Raw genomic sequence first — 24,935 nt, 5'->3', positions numbered from 1 at the left:
CGAGGGTTTAGTATCTTAATATGTTGCCACTTAGGGTACGTTTATTACGCAAAAAATGGGTGATTTTTAGAAAATATTTTAAAAAAAATGATCGCGTATATCATCACTTTACAAAACTAATGAACGAAATTTTTTCATCATTCGTAAAGCTATGTGGACACATATTATTGTCAATAACGAGAATAATTTTTATTAATTAATTATTTTAAGCGATGATTTTGATGCGAAGCACAGTTATAACAAGACTTGAGCACGCGACACGTACTCGTGCAAAAGTCCGGTCAGCAAACTCTTCTTCCTTTTTTTTTTTTTTTTTTTCTGGTCAGACAGCAAAGTCTTCAAAAACACAAATAATTACCGACTGCATCGGCGAGGCGATTCCACCAAAAACTTCCACATCATCACCATCCCCAATCTCTCTGGCCTCGCACTTCCCCATTCTTTGATCCCACTCATCAACGTTCAGCCCCGAGGGAAAGAGGAGAAGATCGTCCGATGCCCGGAGCACCGCGACCCCGCTCAATCTAGATCTCTCAGCTCGCTAGCAATGGGACTCTCGGGCCTTGATCTCGGAGCTTCGAACTAGAATGCAGACGAATCTGTTCCCCTTCGGCACCGTCCTGGGCAATCCCTATCTGTTCAATGGCGATTTGAGCGAGGGTGGGTTCGAGAGCTCTAGGGTTTTCTTCTTGGTTCCCTTCTTATTGTTCCAAGGAGGCGGGATGGATTTGTCCAAGGTCGGGGAGAAGATTTTGAGCTCCGTTCAGTCTGCCAGGTTGCTCGGCCTCCTTCCTTCCGGCTCCGATCGCCCCGAGGTAATCGGCATACTCTGATCCGAATTCAGTGCTGCGTTACTGGAGTCGGATGTGTCCCGATTTGTATTGGTTATGGTCCCGCCTCACTTTAGAGTGAAGTGTCTAGTTCGGTGGGGCAGATTGGGTGTAGTTGCTGGCAAAAAGGGGAAAAAAAAAGATTGTATGTAATTGGAAAGGAAAACGAGGTGCAAGACATTCTGCCAGCACGAATCGTCGTGGTTTGATTTGGATATGTGTAATTTAACGGTTGATAAGTGATCAAACAGGACAGCATTTTCTAACTTGCTGTTGAGCTTAAGAGGGTTTAAAAGTTAGTTAGTAGAATATTGACCTGAGGGAATTGTACAAACAGAATAGGAACTATAAGTATGTTTCGTGCAATCTATAGCGAGCTAAAAGGATGCATAGGTGGAACTGTATGGGCATTTTGCCGTCTTTGCTCGTCTGGAGTTAAAAGGACGCTTCATGCAATGTGTAGTGAAAGTGACGATTCTGGTGGATCAAGAGCTCACCCTCTCTCTCTTGCTTGGTGATGGACATTTCACGTCTACATGCGTACTGGTATAACTTACAGTGTTGTATAACATGCTGTACGCATGACATGGCGTATGATGTAGCAAAACAAACGTAATGGTTCTGCTGCCTACTGTCATTGTTATAAATTCCAATCCAAATGCCGTAGTAAAATGATGTTGGTCGTGTCCCCATTTATATTTGAGTGCTCTTTCCTTTCCAAGTTTTAAATATCAGCTCGTCAGAAGAAATCTGTATGTTTTCCTTTCCCCTCCTAAGTTAGCAAGCTTAGCAACTCCTTTACAGGTTCCAGCTCGAGCTGCTGCAGCAGCAGCTGTAGCTCGTGCTTTGGCAGGACTGCCCCCTCATGAAAGGTTCACTCTCTCTTCAAGTTCAACAGAGTTGAGCTCAATATATGGAAGCAGGCTTCCTGGTCCACCAGTTGCAGAGCTAGAAGAAGAATTCTATGAAGAGGTTTTATTTTGTATGCCCTTTTTTCTTCCCTTTTCCTAAATGCTCCCTGGATACCCGCACGTGCACACATATTTTTCTGGGGGTGTGGATGCCGGTTGGAAGCAGAAGGGCTTGGGGGGATGGACGACCTTTGACAAATCAATTGGGCGATATTTTTCATTTTTCATATGCTTAAAGGTTAGGAAGCTTAGTTTGCTTCTGATTTAGATATAAAGATTCTCTAGATGGTGTTCTCTTTCTAGCAGTTCTGAGATATGACAAGACTTGGTTGTTGTCCATTTGTACGCGTTGGAATTATAGCGGAATGTCGGAGTGATATCTGCATTCAAAGGGGGAAAAAGGATTTTTATTTTATTTATCGTTGTTTACATTTAGGCTTTGTTTGGCAGAGGGGAACGAAGATGGGTGAAGAAAATTGGCCTCTCCTCCTCACAAAAAATTGGAATTTTACCTTATTTTTTTTGTCCTCCTTTCATCAAGCCCCCTCCTCTCCTTTCCCAAACGACGGACTCTAGTTGACTCTAAATTTATAGTTCTTGGGATACAATTATTAAGTATATCATGCAAAGGCTACTTGTATCATTGATTCTAGGAGTTTGATCCAGTGAGGCATATCTTAGAGCACATCCCTGGAGAAGAAAATGAGTTGGCCTATTTTGAGAAACAGGTATCTCTTCATCTCAGCTCTGGGGGTCTCTTGTTTCCCGTCAATGCTGCATTTGTTTGGGATACATCATTTGATTGACTCTTCCTATTCTCTCGATAGCCAGTATAAAATCTTTTCTGAATCACTTATAAGTTCATGAAAAAAATTTATGAAAATATAGTCACCTAAATTTTTTGGGATCTGTTATTTTTGCAGGCAACTCTTAGGTTAGCACAACTTGATAGAGTCGCAGAATGCTTGTCCCGCAACGTAATGGAGCATCATGAAGTGATGGGTTAGTTAAGTCCTCCCTATGTTTCATTTTCTTCCTTTTGTAGTTTCACAATTTGGAAGAGAATGTAATGATACATACTATGTTACTTTGACAAATTTTTTCAGTTTTATTCCTTAATTTGACCAGTGAAAGGTATCTGGTTCCAAAAAGGAAATTGTTTGCTAACATTAACTAAGAAGAATTAGTTTGAAAGGAAACTTTGGCTTTGCTGTGTAGTTTCTTGACTACATAGAACTGCTTAACCTTTATTTGATATACACTTGCTTAGGAGGTATAGTCTTCATCATGGGAAATCTGGTCCTGCTTTTCTGTTTGATAATATAGTCAAATCTCACCGTTGGTTTCTTAGCGACTGCAGTCCAGTTACTGCTCATGTTTTGTGTCAGTAAATTGTTCCTCCGCGTGTCTGTGCACTGGAGGAGGAATATTGCCTGTATCTGTGTCTATATAGTATCAATGCAAACGTGATTGTCTCATTTGCTGCCATTGACCGCCGATATTATTGCAAACATTAAGGATACATCTTATTTTTAAACTATTTATGGTTTGGAGATTTGTGTACAAAGTAATTTTTGCTTTTGGACAGTGAAGGGAATGGATTTGGTGAGGGAACTTGAGAAGGACTTGAAGGTTGCGACTGTCATCTGCATGGTGAGAATCTGAATGCATGTAAAAACAACAATGTGTATGACCTATCCATATTGAGTTTCCTTGTTAAATGAGCTCGATCTTCAGAACAATATGCATCTTTGATCTCATGTCGATGTCGTTGTTGTCCGCCATATAACAGCTGATTCTTATGGTCATTCTTGTTCTTTGTTCCAGAATGGACGGAGGCATCTGACCTCCTCAATGAATGAGGTTTCAAGGGATCTAATTGTTAATTCTAATTCAAAGAAGAAACAAGCGCTTTTGGTATTCTCATCCAGCCATTTACCTTAGCAGTATTGATGTTATATCTGTTATATTAGCTGATTGTTGCTATTCCAAGTTACTGAGTCACATGATTGTTGTTTTGTTGGTAAATCCATTACTTCTGCCATTCTAGGAAATTATTATATGTGTTACGGTTTTCTTTTGATTCTGTCATTCGGAGGATATCCATGGATATGTGATTCAGAGAGGAGAATGCATTGGGAGGAAAAGGGTGGTAATTACAGTATTAATGATCAAACAATGGAAGTCTTACTAGAAGCAGTGGTTGGATTAGCTTTAAATAGGTTTGTGAAGTAAAAATGAAATTGTTGTTGAAGTTGCTATTCTGAGAACACTTTCGATTGGTTATTCGTCTTATTCTATTTCAAGGTTTAGAGAAAATCTCGCACTTCGCTATTTTTGGAATAATGTCCTTGGGCATTTAGTACTCCAGATTGTATAAGAGAAATTAATTATCTTTCACAGATTGAATGAGCAATAGATGAAAAGAGAACGACAACAAAGAAAGACTTAAAGAGTACCAAAGCAATAAGAGCACATGGATAATAAAGCAACCTGTCTAGCCACCTGATTTGTAAAAGGAATGATATAGTCTTCGAGTTGCATTGTTACACGTTTATTCAACATGAAAGATTTCCATGCAACTTAATTTGAGACGTGAGTCCTGAAAATAGCTTTTTTTTGGGGGGGTAAAATAATTTGCTATTTGACTTAAGTAATAATGTCTCTGACAAGAAGAAAACTAATCAGCGATCTGTAAGATATTATTCTGTTTTGATCATGATGCTTTTAACCCTTATCTGGAGAAATCAGGCTTGGAGCAATTAATTGATGATCTGTTAGTGTTTTACGTTGTTGAAAGTTCATGCTTTTCTTCGTCAAAATGTCTCGAGAATATTTGGATTGAAGCTTCATTTAAGATCAAACATTGGACTATTGTCACATTATTTTCTGCTGACTTCTGCATTTGCTGATTCCTTGGAGGTCAACAAATATGTATTTATGTACAATACTGCTGCTAACTTTGTTTTGGCAAATTGGCCATCTGTTCTTATCTTTGATTCTTTGGGGATAATCTTATAGAAATAATAGCATGCCAATGTGGACTCATCATGTGATGCTCTTGGTAATTGTAGGACATGCTTCCTGCTTTGACAGAACTTCGCCGTGCATTGAATATGCAAATGTCACTTGAAACACTTGTTGAAGAGGGGGATTACTGCAAGGTGGCCTCTCTCTCTGATTTCTCTTGCTTGTTTATAGATTGCTACTTACTATTTGAATTGTTCTTAATTGAAAGTTCATCACTGGACAGGCATTTCAAGTGTTGTCTGAGTATTTGCAGCTCTTGGATGGGTTTTCAGAGCTTTCAGCTATAAAAGAGATGAGCCGAGGTGTTGAGGTGAATATTGATTACTCCTGTCAAGTACATGGCATGTGACTCGCTTTTGTATATGTAATCTTGGTTTGCAATATGGGATCTATGCACAACTTTAAAGTGCTTCTTCATTTCTCGTGCTTTAGAGATTTCTCCACTAGTTACACATGGGTGCGACTGTTCATACGTTTAACAGTCATGTTTGATGATTTTTCCCTTGTGGGCCTTGTAGGTCTGGCTGGGAAAAACTCTTCAAAAGCTGGATTCTCTTTTGCTGGGTTTGTGCCAAGAATTTAAAGAGGAGGGCTATCTAAATGTCAGTATGCCATTTCTTTGCTATCAAACGAGTTATTTTTCATAAGGATGCTTGTAGAGAAGGCTATCTTGAGTTTCAAGAACTTTCCGTGTGATCATATACATAGTACAGCTGTATTTCCAGTAAATTTCAAATATTAGTTTCTATGTGCTCTCTTTTCCTTATATTTCCATTTGTGAAGTGTTGCTTCAGTATTAAATGATTAGATATTGGTTTTTGAAATTTTTATTCTCGTTTATATTTCAGAAATGCTTTCGCACATATATCTGAGAATTGTCACTTTCATATGTTACTAAGAACTTCACATGTTGCACTGGGAGATTTTTAAGCCATCAAATTTCTGCCGAAAAATAATTTTCCCCCTCTCCTCTTTTCCAGCTCTTAGCTCTTGCTAAATTGTGGAGTTCTCACTTCTGATTTGCTTTGAAGTCACCGATATGGGTGATCTAAGTATTGCGGAAAGTTCTAATTGTAGGTTCGCTTCCAGCGGTGTGCCTGTGATTGAGATGATCAAAGAGAAAAAAATTAAATTATTTTGGGGAAATGGTTTGTGTTCATTGAGAATTGAAAAGTTAGCTGTGTCAAATTCTGGTTCTGCACTATGCTTAGGTTGGAAAGAATGCAAGTGTTAGTTGCGTAGATGGACAGAAGGTGGAATGAATATTGTCATTGACAGTATGATTACAAGGAAACCATTGTGTGTATCTGCAAAGGCAACTTATTGAGTTTAGATGCATGCTCTGTTGCTGAACAGAAGTGAAAACTATTTTCCGCTGTTTTAGTGTATGACCTGCACTATAGACCAAGCATTTGTCTTTGTTTTTCAGGTGAAAGAAGCTACTATATGCTTTCGTTTACTATACATTTTGGTAGAAAAATGAGATTGGCTATTAAAAGCTACTAGGAGTAGGAAGGATGTGATGTTCCTGCTTTGGCCAAAAGAAGCATCACGCTGAGTAGGTTATCAACATAGTCTGTTCAGTCAAAAAAGAAGTGTTAATTGAAGGGTTCCGAAAGTGTACTCGCTTGTTACTTGAATCCTTTGTACCTTGGCAAGGTGCTTGCTGGTTGTTTGCTCTGTTCTGTATGGTATAAGGGCGTATGACATTCTAGTGCAATAGTTGCTTATTATTTTGTAGTCAGCACCAGTCTCCTTGATACAATTATGAGCTCTTATGTTGGAGAAATTTTCTAAAAAATGCAGGTTATCGATGCCTATGCACTAATTGGGGATATTTCTGGTCTTGCTGAGAAGATACAGAGCTTTTTTATGCAGGAAGTTCTTTCAGAAACTCACACAGTGTTAAAAAGTATTGTGCTTGAGGTACAATAAGATATTCTAAGTTGGCAACTTATGTATTTTCTATACGAGTAGAAGAAGAGGAAAATATAAAAGAAAACAATTGAGACTGCTGCCCTTACCCAAAAAAAAAAACAATTGAGACTGCTGCCAGCATTGTCGTTAACTAAGATACTCCAAAATGATGGTCCAATTAGTCCCTAACATTCTTGTTGCCAAACATCCTATACCGCATGCAGCTCTAAAAAGTAAAACAATTCAGATCATTTGATATCATGCCCAATGCACACCATACAATATACAATTTGAATGTTCAGTCTTGGTAAGAGGTTATATGGTCACTGGAATCTCTTGATTGTTGGCTTCATGTGATGCAAATGCCAATGGAGTTGATCCTGTTTTTAGGTATCCATGGCAATGGTGGAAATAAATGCGTATAGTTGGTGAATTGTAATATCCAAAACTCTAGCATTTAGTGGCATTTTGAAGTTTATTTGAGGTTTTATGTGGTTGTGATAATAGCTGAATGAATACATGATTGAATAGGATACAAATTAAGCTCGGTCAATATAAGTATGATATCCTAAAATTTTGCAATTACTGATACATTATGGACACGTTCAATTTATCATGGAAACTCATGCATATTCACATGATGGTAGGTGCTGGGTATCGAGATGAGTGTAATATCCTTGTCTTTAGCTTAAGGTATCTAATACAACAGCACATTTTCGAGCATCTACTTTCTACTTCCATATGTTTTCCTTTTGTCGACGTTACTTTGAGGTTACTCTGACTGATGCTTGGCTGACTTTGACAGGATCAAGAAGAAAGTCAGCAAAGCAGTAGGTATGATGATGGGTTTCAATGGAAAGCTTCTTGATTTGCATAACAGCACCTTTACTTAACATTTTGCTTTCTTTCAGGCTTACCTACAGTGATCTATGCCGTCAAGTCCCAGAATCTAAGTTCAGGCACTGTCTGCTGACAACTCTAGCCGTTTTATTTGAGTTGATGTGTTCCTATCACAGAATCATGAGCTTTCAGATGGACAAAAAGGTAAACTTCAAGTTTTCATTTCTTGGCTAACTGACTCTTATGTCTTTCCATGTTGGTAATATCCACCATGTGGCGATTAACTTCCTTTAGAGTTCCATCTGCAGCTGGTCCGCTTGAACTGAACTCCTGCCTCGACCCAAATCTAAATAAATTTGCCTTAATGAGTTCTAAAAGTCCTAAACCTTTAAGTTGCGGCGTGTTCCCATTTTTCTTTTATCCTATAAGATTACATGGTGCAAGTACTTGTCTCCATCTGTGTTCCTTTCTTATTCAATCTCTGGAAATAAGTTTTATGTGTATTAAAGATATTTCTGTTTCATTTAGCATTACTAGAATGTTGTGGAGTATGATAAGTTCCACAGTTCCTTTTTCTTCCTCTCCTGCAATCTATGTAGCAAATCAAGCATCTAAAAAGGGTGAAGCCACTGCTGGGAAGTCTATGTTAAAAGACCTTTTATGCTTTTTAACTCATAACCTTAATAGGATGCCCTTGCACATGCTTATTCTGTACTCCAAGTTGCTGATGTCAAATTCAGTTTGTAGTTTCAGTATGTTGCTTGGTGTTACTATTGACAAACTATTCGGAATCGTTTGGAATGAGATGTGCATTTGTCTTGAAGCCGCACTTTCCTTTGCTTTACACAGTGTGCCTGGCTTTCTTATTGTTTGTCAGATCCCATTTCTTAGAATAGGAATAGCATCATCATCACTTTCAGATGGCTTTACAGGTGTCTTGTATTTGGTTGGCAAGTGTTCAGTGATAGTGGATTAGTTAGCGATCACTTTTCTTCTGCTCATGTTTATCCGATAGTTAAGTTCCCTCTACGTTCTTGCTCCTTAATAAAGCAGTTTTCATATTGTTCATTGTCATACTTGCTGAAAGCTCCATCTCCATTTCAGGTTTTGATTGTACAGTCTTCCAATCCAAATCAAATGGAAGCTGGCACCTCTGTTAATCAAGTCGATACAGATGCAAAAGTTCTGAATTCCCAAGAAGAACATGTTTTGCAATCTGAAATTTCAGATAGAGTCACCAGTTCATCTCTGCCGAGTGACTCTCCCAGTACAAACTCGTCTAGAACTACAGGTACTTTTCCTGTGGGTACCCCAGACACAGATGGTGTGGGAAGGAATGATGATGGTGATGCATCAAGCAGTGGATCCCCTTGGTATCAGCTGCGAAAAGATGCAACAAACTTTCTGTCACAAACCCTCCAGAGAGGACGCAGGAATCTATGGCAGCTCACAACAAGTCGTATGTCTGTTTTGCTTTCTTCCCCTGCTGTTTGTTCCACAAGTATTCATCAATTCTTGAGAAATTATGAAGACCTTAGTGTCTTTATCTTGGCTGGGGAAGCCTTTTGTGGATTTGAAGCAGTTGAATTTAGGAACAAGTTGAAGGCCGTTTGTGATAATTACTTTTTGTCATTTCATCGGCAAAATGTTTATGTGAGTTGCCTTGAACTTTCTCCCCACTGTTTAGCGTGACATTTACTGGACGCTTACTGTTACATTGGCTGTACACTTCAAGTAAATTTGAATGTATGACTGGCTCTTGCTGTCTGTTTACCAGGCACTCAGAATGGTCTTGGAAAAGGAGAACTGGCTGATATTGCCCCCAGATGCTGCCCATATAATCACTTTTGCTGGTTTAGTTGGTGATGGAGCACCCTTGATTGTACCATTCGGTGCTAATGCCAGTTTGCTGCATCCTAACAAATCAGCCAAGTCAGTTGATATTATTTCCAAGAAGAGTATGTTTTCCCATTGGCTTCAGAGCGGAAACCCATTCTTGCAAAAGTTAACCTGCGGCTCAAAAGAACTTCAAAGTGCCGGTGGAACTAATGGCTCAGTCTCTAGTGAATACGATGGGCAGGTTAATGATTGTCATGATGATAAAATGTCTTCAAGAAGTGCTGGAGCCAATCATGTTAATGGGCATTCGGCTTCTGAGGAAGAAAATGAAGATCTTCTGGCAGACTTCATTGACGAGGATAGTCAACTTCCTAGCCGAATTTCTAAGCCCAGTTTTTTGAAAAGGCATTCACAGTCAAATGACGAAGAGAACACTGCTCAAACAGGATCTTCTCTTTGTCTTTTAAGGTGAAATGATTGATTATGTGGATATATGCATAAACCTCAGATGATGTACTCTAAATCATATTAAGCCATTACCAACTGTCTTATTAGGTCTATGGATAAGTACGCAAGACTAATGCAGAAGTTGGAAATAGTGAATGTTGAGTTTTTTAAGGTGCGTCTAGTTTGCTTCTGTTTTTCTCCCATTGTAGCTTATAATACATAGTCGACAGTACTTTCTTCTCTAAATTCTTTTTCTGACTGTTTATTACTGCAGGGAATATGCCAGTTGTTCGAAATCTTTTTTCATTTTGTTTATGAAACTTTCGGCCAGCAAATCAGTTATTCAAGTGGGAAAGGCTTTAATGAGTCTCCTAACTGTGAGTACTTTTTTTGAAGGATCTGTTTAGATGCTTCCCTTGATATTGTTTTCGTTTGTGTCTTAACTCTGGATACTCTTTCTTCATGTCCAAATATAGTCTGAGCTAGTTGGATGTGCTTAAGGACCAAGAAGTAGTAGCATCTTTGCCAGAACCTGTATTAAGTAGCTACATGATTGGGTAGAAATTAGTGTTTCCGTCCGGTCCAGCTGAAGCATCTTTTTGGAGCTCAAAATCTGTTTGTTTGGCCTTTTGCCTTCCAAAGAAAATTGGTTTTGAAAGAAACTTCAGCGGGGGTAGCAAAATTTCTTTCAAAGGGAGAATGAGTTATAGAGTGCTCTAACCTTGTCAATATGTCATTCCTAAGTTAAAGATAATATCATATGCCATAAACATGATGGTTGTCGTCCGCACAATTCACTGTAGATAGCTTGATTTTCGTTTGTGCTGGAAATGAATTGATATTCACTTTTTCTAAATACTGGGTCTTTCTAGATCGACTGAAGACAGCTTTATCCAGAATAGCACAAGATTGTGATCAGTGGATAAAACCCCAACCTGTCTCATTGTCATCCTCCTCACCTACATCGTTGAATGATGTTACACCTACCAGTCCTAATGCAGCATTTGGCCAATTGGGTCTGAAGGTACTCATATATTTGCTGGTTCTTACTTCCAGTCTTATGTAAAAGTGGTTCCACACTTTGACTACTTCCAACATTTAGTCATCTTGTATGGATGTAGTTTTGGGTTATCGATATTAGAGGCCATCTGATAACTAAAACATTTCATGATTTGATATTTCACACCCAAACGAACTGTGTATCTTTTTGGTATACTTAGCATGTTCAAGTCATAAAAATTGATCACTTGTTAAAAATACATTGAAATGATATGTGTTAGAAGTACAGCTAGATAATCTAAATGTGTTAGAAGTACAGCTATGGTAATCTAAATGTGTCAGCTGGTCAATTTCACAAAAGCAAGTTTGTGTAGGTAGCTGCTTTTATGAAGAGGCGTAAAAATGGAGGAGTGTTTAGTGAAGGGATAAGTACACGAGAAGTCATAAACTTTGTGTATAAAGAGGGATCTCCTCAGTTTTTTTAATCTAGCAAAGTAGTTCCATAACTTTTTTTAGAGAAGCGCAATCAAGTATTCTGACTGCTCTGATTGTTTTCTATCGCTGGAATATCCTATTTGGCAAATTCTTTTTACTGAAAATACCTTATGTGAATGTTGGGGACTCCGGGAATGTCAGTTGGCATCAAAGGGCATTGTTTCTTCATCCCAGAAAGTATTACCTATATCTTGGGGTTCCAGCTTCTCCTACTTCTAGCAAATTGATTGTGAAAAAGAAAGGACGTTAGAGAAGATCATGCCTAAGTCCTAAACAGCCATGTAGGGAATTCTTTTGGGCAAAAAACTCCCTAGGTTTTCTCATGACAAAAGCCAACTGGAGCTGCAGAGTCCCTTTATTTCTCGTTCCTAACAAGTTTCAGATAAGTATTTCCATTATAGGTGCACTCTGCACATAAGTTTCAAGTGTTCTAGCGTACTTGTCCCTTCATTAAATAAGACAAGTTAGATGAGATTGTTGTTGTGTTCCATTGTACTGAAAGAAATATGAGCATGCGGCAAGATTCTGTGGTACTGTTTTTCAGTATGTCTTGTTCTTCATCAATATTAAAAGTCTCAGATGCAGCTGCATGTTATCTCTAGCAACTGTAGATCTGTATTCTGATCATATTGCTGCAATCCGCTGCGAGATCTGTGGGTCCACATCGTTGTGTATGCTGTTGTAGCTCCTTAATGCTCTTCTTGTGGACTCTTTAATCTCTTTTTTTTTTTTTTTGTAGTTTTGGTTGAAATGCGCATGTTATACATACTTAAAAGTACATGACACTGCAGGAGAGGTGTGCAGGTGCCGATACTTTATTACTTGTTGCTCGAATACTACACAAATCCAAAGCTCACCTTCAGTCAATGCTCTTACAAAATAATGCAGCTGTAGTTGATGATTTCTACATGCACATGGTATGTCTACTTTCTATAATTGGTATTATGTTCACATTTTTGGTGAGATGTACAGAAGCCATTTTGTAGAAGTTGATGTGACCGTTACTGGTAATCCGAGTATAAATTTTGGATGAATATGAGATGTTATTCCATTAGTCACGGGAGTAGCATCGTTCCTTCTCTTGTTAACATGATTCGGACAGGTTGGCCAAAAAAGCATCTTTTCCATGTTTAAGTTATTGGAAAAGATGGAAAAGATAACTTAAACATGGAAAAGAACGACCCACATGAGATGATATTGCATCCACACTATCTTCCCAAAAGTTACCTTTAGGGTACCTCCTTTAAGATGCCAATTACAAGATTACATGGTTTATCAGGTGGATGCTGTACCGGATCTTGTTGAATACATTCATCGAACAACTGCAAGATTGCTGCTCCATGTTAATGGGTAACTCTTGACTCTTTCTGGTGCATTATTGAGCAAGAGGGGGAGATCCTAAAATGTTGCTTGTGCTAACAAGAGGAAACACGATAAAAAGTGCTTCCACAATCCATTTAGACCTACGAGACTTGTCGTTCAGAATATGTAATATTTGGCAAATAAAAGAAGTGTACAAGAATTGTCACTCATCATTCCTCCTTGTCACGGATGGGAAAGAAATTGAGTCCTCTTAAGTTTTGCCAAATGTGCTATCAAGTCCTTTGGTCAGCAATTTGGTCAATTTTGCCTACATGGCACTAGTGATGTGGCGAAAAATGCCATGTAAGGCTAATCAGATGAAAATAAAAAGAGGATGTTTTTCTTTCTTCTTATTTTTTTATTTGTTTTTTTTTTTAGTGAAAGGATTCAGTTGTGCAAATCAAACAACCGAGAGAACTTGATGTCACAAAGGAAAAGTCTGAGGACTTAATTGCACATTTGACAAGAGTTAGGGATCAAAAGTGGACTTAAACCCATTTTGCTAGTGTGCATTAATTGTTCTCAGTCGCTAATGATTCAAATCATCTCAGCTTATTTTTCATGCGGTCATACAGAATTTTTTAGAATGGACTTAACAAAATTGTTAACTGCTTATTCTGACCCTTTTGCTTTTGTCCTTATGTTGCCTTTATGAACATTTTGTTTGTCTTTTCGTCAGTTTGAAATGGTGAACTTTGTGCAGGTATGTTGATCGAATTGCCAATGCAAAGTGGGAAGTGAAAGAACTGGGCCTAGAACATAACGGGTTGGTCATTTCATATATGAATAGCCAATTATATTTTTTTGTTGTTCAAGAGTTGTTGCCTGCCCTTGGTATGAGGATCTGTAAGGAGATAGTTCTTCAACATTAATTCAGTAGTCACTTATCCAAATAAAGGGCCATCTCATTGCTTGGCTGTTTGCATTTAATCTACATGATTATCCTTTTCCTTGTTCTAGTCTGACCTTGTACAGAAAAAGTTGCTGAGACTATCTTTCCATTATATCTGAATAGCATCTGAAATTAGTTGCATTTGGGAGTATGCTAATTGAAGATGTGTCTCCTTTTGTTACTGCATTCTCTCACTTGGCTTCCTTGGTATCACTCGTGAGATATTTTGTGTATTTTTTTGGCATAGGTATGTTGATCTGTTGTTGGGAGAGTTCAAGCACTACAAGACAAGGCTCTTGCATGGGGGAATCCGCAAGGAGGTAAGAGCTGTTGCAAAATCTAGTGGGCACATTCCTGTAAAATTTGAGATATATGTTCAACTTATATGTATACTTTGAGATCTGGTATGCTATATTCTACTATGCTGAAATCACTTATATATTGAGGGATTCAAGTACATTTACACTTCAAAATTTCTCCTTGTAGTATGAGTTTATGCCTGTCAAGTTTTGCATTGATGTGTCCGCTGATCAGTAAAGTGTGAGTAGAAGGTAAGACACCATTTAAAGACGGAAGGTCCAACATGCACTAGGTTGGATTCACTACAAAATTGAATTCACAATGGCCTGGATGCAAGTTTATGTTGTTTGCTTACCCCATTAGTCGATTCAATTTAGTCGATTCAATTGGAATTAATTGCAAAGTCAGCCTTAATATCAAATAAATCATTTTGATCAACCTTTCTTATGTTGTTTGCTATTTTTTATACACGCTAAGCCACTGTTTTGGGATGATCATGATGTTCCCTATATTGTTTTCAAAGTGAACTTCAGAAGATCACCATAGGCTAGAGATCAGCGGCAGAATGTTTTATTCATCTGTCGTGGATGACTCTAAAATAGAACACAATAATCTGATGACCTTACTATATTATTGTCCTGAAGATTATTTATTTCTTTGATCCAGGCTCAAGACGTCCTTTTGGATTATGGACTTGAAATCGTTGCTGAAACTCTTATTGAAGGTCTGTCGAGGGTAAAGAGGTGTACTGATGAAGGACGGGCTCTTATGTCTTTGGATCTTCAGGTCTCTCTCTCTCCCTCCCTCCCTCCCCCTGTCCCGTTTTCCATCTCTCCTTTTCTTCGCAACAAAAGTGATTGACCTGATAATGATAATTTTCTGCTGCTTTGCCACCTGCTCTCAAGTTGGAATTTTCTAAAGCTGACTTTTTCTTTAGGTTTTGATAAATGGGCTACATCACTTCGTGTCTCTGAATGTGAAGCCCAAGTTCCAGACAGTGGAAACTTTCATCAAGGTAAAAATTTGCATCAGATAGCATGGATACTGGGATAAATCGTATAATGAAAGTGGCTAAGAAATGTAACATCTGAGTCTGCATACGGTGCCCTGTAGCTCATTCTTCTCGTGTTTTCTCTTGCATGGACTGCTATGTTGATTGATGTTCTTTTTGTTCTTCCACTTATGAGCAGGCTTTCTACCTACCAGAGACTGAATATGTACATTGGGCGCGAGCCCACCCGGTAAGGATAGTCCGCATCGCGAGAAACTATGTCTTCAGTGCGCTTCAGTTAACTGTCTGACCAAAAATGAAAATACGTTTTCCTTTTCAGGAGTACACTAAAAACCAGATTGTTGGGCTGGTGAACCTGGTTGCGGCAATGAAAGGTTGGAAGAGGAAAACAAGATTGGAAGTTTTAGAAAAGATCGAATAACCCAGGCTTGGTCTCTGTTTTATTACGCGAGGTTCCAAGCACGTGAAATCTAGGTTCTTGTTCATCTTCGTCTTCATAATGTATATGTCGATGTAGCATAGAGTAATTCTGTTAGTCATTTTTATAGAGTTCGCTCAAGGTTGTACATGTATGTCTTCGGGTATCTCCATTTGTAATCTATTAATCCAGTCACACGGAATATAAAAGCAATTTTGCTACTCATAGTGTTTACATAATTAAATCAACACATATGAGCACAAGTTTTCCCTTTGAACTTATTAGTCACTTGCTATTGCTGGGTACGCGGTTGCATCACTTTCTATCTCTGCTCGTCTTTTTGGAACCTGATTAAAGAATGCATCATCATGAATCAAAGAGAGTATCAACTAAGGAGGCTGCATGCGGGATGCATCTAGTAATGACTGACTAGTAACCCTCGCCGGCAAAAGTGCACAATAACAGAGGACTACGGAAACTTTCTTTTGTTGGTTTCCAATTTTTTTCCCTTCTCCGATAGGTTGTCCTTCCATTCTTTCTACAGACATGCGAAATAAAAAAGAAAAAACCGGACAGGGCTCTTATTTCCTAGTTCTCAAGAGAAAGAGAAGAAGAAATGCAGCTTCTTCCTTTTTTGTCCGTGTCATTAGAGCTGAGGGCAATTGACCATTAAAAACCAGAAGTCCATACTCTCTCTCGTTTCTCTTTTTATTGCTTTGGCCTTAAGGTGGAAGCGGGACCTGCGCGATGGCTGTGGCCATGTCCAGGGATGCGCAGTGTTGATCCGCTGGTACCTGCAAAACCCAAAAAGAAAGAAAGTCAGAGATTATTGTCAACCTTCTCTTCTAATTATATATGTTGTCAGTCTGATAGCATGTTCTCCAAACAAGTAAAGCTTTTACTGGGTAATGCTACGGCATCAGCTCGCATCTGCATTATTTGCTCATCTTAGCTTACGTACTCGATACATGATGAGTTGATGATGGCATTTATTCCCCTACAACAGAATTGTCTATTGAACGTTGGGCATTATGGGTGCTTTTGGTTCAACTTTTGCAATGAGCTTTGGGCCCCGAAATCCTTTGGGTAAATGCAAGTTCGGAGATTTTTTTGGAGAATTTTGGGCAAATGCAAATGGCATTTGCATTATTTGCTCATCTTACCTTACATACTCGCTGGCCCTTCGATTTGCCCTCGCCGGCCTCGCTCAAGAAGGAAGATGAACAGAAAATTTAGGGTTTTACTTTTTAAGAAGGGTAAAGTTGAATTTTTAGTAAAGTTTTGAGGATAAAATAGGTAACTCACTATTTTTCATTAATGAGGCCTTCAACATTCCGAAATGTTGAAAGCCCAATGTTGTCTCCAATTAGTATTGGGCTTTCAATCTTCCCAAGGTTAGCATTTGGCCCAATGCCCTTTAAAAAGACTTGCCAAACACCTAGTATTTTCTCAATGGGCTTTAGACGCTTGGGAAAGCTAAATCAAATGCACCCAAAGACCTCTAAAGATCTTCAACCCAAGGCACGTTCGAAATTTCTTTGAAAAGTAGCATTTTCGGAATGCAAGTCTTGACACTGTTTATTTTCCGTGTAGTTTGCACAAAGGGGCTAAACAGAGGCTAGCTACCGTTGTCTGGGGTCGCGCGACCCATTCCATGTTGCCTAAGGTTGTGAGAACCCAAGCATTGGTCGCCTGAGGTCGTGCGACCCAGGCCTTAACGCCATGGGTCATGAGAATCTAGGCGACGATCGCGTGACCTAGGCCACGCTGCCTGGTGTAGGGCAACATCGGGCAAGGCTGCCCGGTGGCTAGATTTGGCTAAGTTTCGTTGTTTGAGAGTTTTTTCTTTTTAGAAAAAATTGCAGAAGCACTTTATAAAATGTAGTTTTTACTAAACGGCATTTAAATCAAAGTGTCTGCCCATGTGCTTTTAAAATACACTTTATCAAACACTATTTGCATTACGGAAAACCCTTGAACCCAAAGGTTTTCGCATTTTTGCATACCAAAATTTTGCACAAACAACTTCAATTATTGGATAAAAAAACCTTCACTTAATAGCAAAAGAAAAGGTTCCATGAAATATCAATGTGGGCCTACAGAAGCAGTAAACTTTTACCAATTTTTTTTTAAATTAAAAACTCTTATTTCGTCCAATTGATCACTAATTGTTATTATTTCTACTTCCTCTACTATTTCAATATATATATATAAAGAAAAATAAGACAAGTGTCCTTATAAAATCCGTCAAAAGCTTTTGGGAAAATTTCAAATAAGAACCCGAATTGCATTCATTTTCTCAAATAAGGGCATAAAGTGTACCTTATTTCATATAAAAGCCTGAAGTGCCCTCATTGATTCAAAGAGGGCCTAGCCAAAGGGCATTTTCTCCATTTAAATTTTTATAATTTTTTCCTTTTTTGTCCTTTTCTACTTGTTTCTTTTCTATTTTATCCTTTTTATTTTCTCTTTCCATCCTTCCCCTCCAACCATCGTTGGGCCACCGACGGAGGTCATTCGCGTTGAGCAAGCTGCCCGGCCCAAGCAAGGGAGACCCTCGCCCACACCTTATGCCGGTGACCCTTGCCCTCGCGTACGCCGGCATCCGCCTCTATCTCTCTACTGTTCCACACCATCCAGAAAAACAGACCTCTCTCTCTCTCTGCTTGTTCTACTTCATGGCTCAATTGCTGCCCTGTACCTGTACATAACTCCAATCGAACATTGACCAACCCTCGCCATTGCCCTTGCCTTTGTGTGGCCTTGCCAGCCCAGGCGAGGGTTGCCCTCACCCGACGCCAACGACCTGTACCGTTGGCCCGGTGATGGCATGGAAAGGAGAAGGAAAAAATAAAAAGAAGAAATAAAAAGAAGAAAGGAAAAAGGAAAAAAAATAAAAAAAATAAATGACAAAAATGCTAGGTCGAGTCCTATTTGAAACAAGGTTTACTTCATACAATTATTTGAAAAAATGAGGGCAATCCAAGCCCTTATTTGGAATTTTCCCAAAGCTTTTCATAATGAATGCAATCATTCTACATCAATAGGATACTTGGCGTAGGCTAATAAGCGACATATCAATGGATGCTTTTGTTTTGCGAAAAATGAATCATTTGCATAATATTTTCTTGAAAATGATTACTTTCATCATTTTAAATAATCAGTCAATGAAAAACATTTTCATTATCGGCAATAATTTATATCTAAATATTTTTGTGAAAGAAAAAAATATTTTTCTTTCATTCGTTTTTGTAAGCGATACAACCGATCTGTTTTCAAGAAAATGTTTTCAAAATCATTCTTTTTTCGCGAAACAAAAGGAGCGTAAATACGATTGAGCATCTTCTTATTTAAGTAACGAGTTTTGGCTTTGAGAGTTCTCACTTCATGGTAAATGCGTAACCGAGCCCGCGAATTCAAAGACGAGATATGTCCGATCAAAGAAAACCAAGGAAAGAAAACAAGAACTGATCCTATCCTCCTTATCGATGGCCTCAACTTCATCGTTCTCAGAAAACAAGACCAGATTTGTTGTGTCGTGTCTTATTAAATGCCGAGTAGCGTCCGAATTGGCGCAATAGACTTTTGGCGAATCAGAGACAAAAAAAGGTCGGAACTTGAACTTGTTGCGGTGGAGGAGTTATGGAGTTTTCATTCCCAGAAATGTATGGACTCTGAATCCTTCAATAGAACAGATTGCGTGCAGGAAAAATTTCTCCCTTGAGAAGGAGCAAACCTGACTAGGCAGTAATTTATTTTTACTGTTAAAAATTTCGTGAATTACCACCTATGACAAAATTGGAAAGGAATCTACAGTTGGGTTTTTCATTTCTGGTACAGTTATGAAGATGAAGAGTCAGAGATCAACATCCCAAAAAAAGGGGAAAAGGTGGGAATTGGAATTTACCTTTCCAAAGAGACCAATTTAGGACAAGAGTTATATGTACAGAACAGTGACATGAGGATGAAATTAACATGCCATTGAACTTATTATTGATTCGAAAAGGTAAGAAATCTCCGTGTAATTTTTTTTCCCGAGAAAACAATAAAAAAAAAACCGTATACCTTTTTACAATTATGTCAATTCAGCACTACACATTTTTTTTTTGCCAATTGAATCTTAAACCTTTTACATTTTGACCAATTCAGCCAATTCGATCAATTTTAGCTGGAAATCGCTGGAATCCCATATGGCGCGATCAACGTTGACGTGAACAATTCTCAATACAATTTTAATATTTTTTTAAAATTTCTCTTTTTTTCTTATCTCTTTTTGCCCTTTCCCTTTGCTCTTCCTCCGATTGGTTGCCAGACCTCGGTGACCGGCTAATGGCGCCGGCCTCTAGCGAAGCTTGGCCCCTTTGGCCGTTGGTGAGGGCGAGCCTCGCCCGCCCCAATCTGTTTAGGACCTGACATAAGATTGCATCATCATCATGAATAAAAGAGAGTACAACAAAGGAGAGGTTTCGTGCGGGGGTGCACCTAGAAATGACCTGACTAGTAACCCTCACTAAGAAGATTACATAGAAACAAAAGAGATCACTGAGACAAATTCCTTTCCTGATTTCCAATTTGTTTCCCTTCTAATAGATTGTCCTCCCATTTTTTTCTGCAAATGTGAACTAAAAAAATGGACATGGCTCTTATTTTCTGTTCTCAAAAGGGTTAAAAAAGAAGAAGAAGAAGAAGAAACAGCTGCTTCACTGTTCTTCCTCCTTTTTGTCTCTGTCATGGGATTTGAGGTATTTGACCTATCAGAACCCCAAGTCCCACTCCCATCCTCTGTTTTTTGTTTTTTTGAAGTTGCTTTGGCCTTAGGTAGAAGCAGAAGCAGGTGACTGTGTGATGGCAGTGACCATGTCCAGGGAGACGCAGGGCTGATCCACAGGCACCTGCAAAAACCAACAAAAAGTCAGAGACGAAGAAGAAACTTTTCTTCCCATAAAAACATGTTGGTGGCAGTCTGACAGCTACGTTGTTGTCCACACGAGCAAAGCTTTTACTGGAGCAGACAGACACAGATCTTGACCTAGCACTACAGTACTTTGCTTTTCACCATTAATGCCTCGACTCCCATCTGCAGTATTTGCTCAGAGATTTACGTACTCGATGCATGATGAATTGATGATGGCGTTTAGTCTCCTACGACAGAAATGACTTTTTTTTTAATTAAAAAACTACTTTTGCCTGCAAAAAAATTCGGCAGTGATTTCGATTATCAGCAAAGGAAAAGGTCCCTTGACATAACAATGTGGGCCTAAAGAAGAAGTGAAGTTTGCTGATTTATTTTTCAATATAGACTCTTGCTTCGTTCAAATGATGGGTAAGTGTAATTTTTTCGAGTCCTCTAAACATTTCGAAAAAAGAAGAAGAGGAGGAAACAGCCTCATAAATATCCATTGGAAAGATTTTCGCAGTGAATGCAATCATTCTATTTTCGTAGGATTCATGGTGTGATTAATAAGCGAGTCGGATACCATGCGTGTTTTCTTATCTAAGATTTGAATATCGCCTCTTGATTTCTCACTCGAAGGTAAATGCAAAATCTAAAAATGACTGTTTTTATTAAATAAAAAAAGTTTGGGTGACCCGGCAAAATGATGAGATGTTCGGATGAAACAGAACAAGGGAAAGAAAACAAGAGCCGTCCCGTCCCGTCCCTCTCATTGATGGCAAGAAGCAATTTTAATCGGGGAGGTTGACCAGTCAAATGCGGATGTATCTGGCTAATTGCATGTGAATGGCTATAAAGTCCAAAAAACTGTATGGGACCAGTCAAATTATTTCTAGATGTGCTGGGGAGGCCTTAAAACAAACAATATCTTCTAGATGTGCTGATGATAACGATGACAGCTCAAATTACTGCTCTTGATGATGTGCTGATGACAAGAGTGATGATGCAGGCTGTGGTTGAAGGACAGGATGTAAAAGCCAGAGAAAGAACAGCATAACAGTGCAGTGGAGCAATGGAAAAGAGGATTGCTTTGTTTGTGTTTGAAGTGGTGGTATGGTTAAAGCTTTGACTTACAAAGTGGCCTGCTCCAAGAATCCAGTAGAAGTGCAAGTTCTTGTATGATCTCTTGAACCCCTTTGTGACAGTTCCTTTCCCACAATACAAAGGTTTCCTCTCCATGTTTAAAAATGTCTTGAGTCCTTCCCACCTGAAATTCATTTTTAACAAATTGGTTGTTCATTCCTGCATGAGAGAGAGAGAGAGAGAGAGAGAGAGAGAGAGAGAGAGATTTACTTGAGCTTCTCAACCCATGCTTCAGTCCCCTTAGTTGCACAGATTAGATCAAGCTGCATGAAATTAAACAGATCAAGCCATTCCATTAGTTTTCCTTTTCCTTTTGGTTGCCCTTTTACAAATTTTTCTTTTCTGCTTCTCACAACACACTTTCCCTGAAGATAATGTCATTGTTTGGGCTACAAATTACAGGAGGACCAGCCTGAGCTAAATCTTTATCTAAGAAGGTCAGCAACAGGATGCCAAGGCCATGAGGTAGTGATGAGTAGTCAAAACTCTAGTGGGGAATTTGACCCACTCCATGTGGAATTTGAACCCACTCCAGCTCAGTTGATTCCCATTGAAATGAAAAATTTGAAACTTGAAAGTGACTCTCAGAGAGAGACATCTTACTTGCCCATTGTATATGGTCACATTCACTCCTTTGGCGAGTAGCTCATCGACCTGAATGCATAACATGACTAAGAGATCAGCACCAAAAGCATATTTGAGAGTAGTAAGTAATTACTCACAAGACAAGTGAAATAATAGGAGCTATATAGATGGCAAAAGAATAATCAGCAGCAAAAAGACAAGCTTTTGTTTTCACTTTCTGTCGTGTAAAAAGATGAGAAGATTGTCTACAGCAAAAGTCTGAGCTTTCATCGTCCATCTTAGGTATTGCAGCATCTTTCCTCGATATACACAAAGGCAAAGGGTCCAAAACTTGCAATAATATGTATCAGAGGATTGATATCACATCAATTAATCCATTTGAATCGCCTACAGAAGGATTTAACATTTCTCTAGCACAGTGATTTTGATTACGTTACCTCTGCAATTCTTGGTCTCATGAAATCCCCTTGAAGAGATGAGAAGACGGAGCCTGACTGCTCTCCCCATCTGCACAAGATGAATAATTCATGTGATTTCGTCAGATATCGGAAATCCTCGACAGGGCTACTGGACGAAAAGGGGCTCACCTAAACTTTGCTGGGATTATCCGGAGCTTCCTCTTGACGGCGCCGTTCATCAAGGTGTCCAAGTCACCAGCATCACTAGCGGAAGTTTTCAAGTAACTCAAGTATCTCGCGTATTTCTTCATCGATACTTCTGGTGCTAGTTCCACTGCTTCCACGGACAAGGGGTCCATTCCGCTATCCAGTAAAAAGTTGTAGAAATCCTACACCATCAAGAAAAGTGTGGAAGACCCAAAACTTGGAATTTGTAACGTAAAAGAAGAACTGATCTTGTGAATCTTCTTGGTGCTTTTAGTGTCACATATTCAACTTTACAGAGAAGAATGTATAGAACATGTCATACCACTGAATTGCTACTGGAGGAGATCAATCTCTCGAGGTCACTCCAAGAAGTTGTGGCCTCTGTATATTGCCCGCTTCTTAGCTGCTGCCTAATCTTCTCAGCTACACTGTTTTCAGAAACCGATTAGTTACATCACCAGAGATAATCCAATCCAAAAAATAAAAAAAGAAATCTTCTTTCTTTGCCAATTCACTCGAATAGGGAAGATGATAGACCTGTTAGACTTTTCCACACCATTGTCATCAAGTCTCGAAACGTCTTTGAGAAGAGGAGCCCATGAAAACTGTGAAAAGAAAGAGAACAAAAAAGAAGAAATGATTTCCAGGCGAAGATTTGATTATTCAAGATTCCCAAAAGAAAAAAATTTGAACATTGAACGATCTGCTTTTGAAATATATTCTCACCACAAAGTCTTCAGGGGAGATCCAGCTGTCTCCTAATGCAACTCCTGCATTGAAGAGATTAATCAGAGTCCAGAATTGGAATCTTCAATTGGTCCTAATGCCAGATAACATAATATGAATCTTGAAAACCAGAAAACAGAGCTTTGTTCTTTTCTTCTTCTTCTTTTCGGAACAATGAGGATTTTCACCCGTGAAACTCGGTTCTTGAGAAGCTAAAGAACAGAAATCTATCTTGTGATACCTCCAAGCTTAAGCTTCAATTTGCCAGATTCAATGGCTTTCAGTACAGACAAGGCAAGAGTGACGGCATGTTTCCCTCCATAAGACTCGGCCACAATGTAGAGAGGACTCTTCTGGAGACTCTCATTCCTGTTGAATATCCGTATCAGCAATGCACACAAATCTATTCCAGCTTCTTCATCTGTCTTCACAAAAAGCTTTGGGTCCTCCACAAAACTGTATCCTGTGCCAACTGGGCTGTCCTGTATTCGTACAAATATTTATATGAAGGAGCAGATGAGGGAGAAAAAAGATCAAATCCATGTCTCATCTATAAGTTGTTCATCGTTTTACCACGAACAAGAGATCAGCTTTCTGCAACCATGTCGAATTCCGCGGTTTCAGGTTGGTGTCCAGGGGTCCAATCTCTTCAAAGTTGCCAATCCCAACTCCTGATGCACCCTGTTTCAATTGAAGTAAGTACATAAATATGTCTCAATACACATTCTATGCACCTCACAAGCTAGAAAGACAAGAAAATTTTCTCGTGTTTGGGGCAGAGGGAATTACAGGTCCACCCTGCAACCAGAGAATGACAGGCCAGGGCTTGGAGGGATCATCAACTCTGTTTGGACTTCTGTAGAGCCACCAGAACATGTGCGCTTCTGTGCAATTGCCGAACCAAAACACAACACGCACAAACGCAACGAAACAGGGTCAGACAACGGAACCAAGGATTAATTCACAGGTTCTGAATCATTTTTTCAGGTGAAGCTTACTGGGTCTGACTTCAACATAACCCCACTCCTCTGATCCATCCTTTGTTCCTGTTGCAGCTATGTCCATCCACCCATAGCCAAGCAACAGCAGGGACAACAGAGTCACGTAGGCACTCGCCCTCCTCATTCTGAAACAGCCCAGAAAACCCAACAAAGCGTTTCTCTTCACAATACCGAACGAGAAAGAAAGGCAAAGCAGGCGACTTTGTACACTGACGCGCACACGCTCAAAAGTGAACTGGAATTAGCTTTCTTCTTGCTCTGTTCCGCAACGGATATGAACAAAAAAAAGGATAATGGGTGGAACCGTGGAAGCTCCCGCTGATTTGACGTCAGTGGCCTTTCCTATAGAGAATTAAAGCTTATGCATTATGGCGTGCCCAACGGGTTCACAGTCATAATGCTGATAGCCCGTGAGCAAAAAGCTCAAATTCTGACCTAACGCTACTTAATTTTATACCCACCCAAGATCGAAAAAAACGTCGCGCTAATACTAACAACACTACAAAACAAAACAAAAAAAATCGAAAAAACGACCAGATGGGTCGTGTTTTCGTGTCCGAATTGGTGTCTTACGTGCGGAGCTGTGTCCGAATTTGCGCCATAGATGTTTGGTAACTTCGACGTGAAGTGATCTGGACCTGAGCTAGCTGTGGTGGCGAAGGAATCATGGAGCTTTTCATCCCAGAGGG

At 39.2% G+C, this 24,935-nt stretch overlaps 2 protein-coding genes across 3 annotated transcripts; one reads left to right on the top strand and one right to left on the bottom strand.

The window, feature by feature from the left end:
* The first annotated feature begins 346 nt into the window (after window positions 1-346).
* On the top strand, window positions 347-15,569 carry LOC115734314 (syndetin). Of its 2 annotated transcripts, none has more exons than XM_030665047.2 (25): window positions 347-815; window positions 1,635-1,802; window positions 2,395-2,469; window positions 2,665-2,743; window positions 3,330-3,394; window positions 3,569-3,658; window positions 4,816-4,905; window positions 4,995-5,081; window positions 5,290-5,373; window positions 6,578-6,697; window positions 7,494-7,522; window positions 7,600-7,732; window positions 8,633-9,181; window positions 9,306-9,835; window positions 9,923-9,986; window positions 10,089-10,191; window positions 10,687-10,838; window positions 12,100-12,225; window positions 12,588-12,658; window positions 13,374-13,436; window positions 13,810-13,882; window positions 14,529-14,648; window positions 14,800-14,877; window positions 15,053-15,103; window positions 15,194-15,569. In XM_030665047.2, the coding sequence occupies exons 1-25, from the start codon at window positions 588-590 to the stop codon at window positions 15,293-15,295; spliced, it is 3,330 nt and encodes a 1,109-aa protein (XP_030520907.1). In that variant the 5' UTR covers window positions 347-587; the 3' UTR covers window positions 15,296-15,569. The 2 variants fall into 2 exon arrangements, with proteins under 2 accessions (XP_030520907.1, XP_048137521.1); XM_048281564.1 differs by lacking the exon at window positions 347-815 and adding an exon at window positions 855-1,376.
* Window positions 15,570-19,786: 4,217 nt separating this feature from the next.
* LOC115734422 (serine carboxypeptidase-like 51) lies at window positions 19,787-24,600 on the bottom strand. The gene is made up of 13 exons (XM_030665200.2): window positions 24,244-24,600; window positions 24,035-24,129; window positions 23,819-23,926; window positions 23,487-23,727; window positions 23,246-23,289; window positions 23,057-23,124; window positions 22,842-22,947; window positions 22,502-22,701; window positions 22,352-22,421; window positions 21,933-21,983; window positions 21,540-21,592; window positions 21,321-21,453; window positions 19,787-20,184 (listed from the first exon to the last, which is right to left on the bottom strand). The coding sequence occupies exons 1-13, from the start codon at window positions 24,368-24,370 to the stop codon at window positions 20,107-20,109; spliced, it is 1,374 nt and encodes a 457-aa protein (XP_030521060.2). The 5' UTR covers window positions 24,371-24,600; the 3' UTR covers window positions 19,787-20,106.
* Between the last annotated feature and the right edge of the window lie 335 nt (window positions 24,601-24,935).

Source organism: Rhodamnia argentea, chromosome 6, assembly GCF_020921035.1.
Source record: "Rhodamnia argentea isolate NSW1041297 chromosome 6, ASM2092103v1, whole genome shotgun sequence".
Classification (NCBI taxonomy): domain Eukaryota; kingdom Viridiplantae; phylum Streptophyta; class Magnoliopsida; order Myrtales; family Myrtaceae; genus Rhodamnia; species Rhodamnia argentea.
This window is presented reverse-complemented; position numbering and strand designations above follow the sequence as displayed.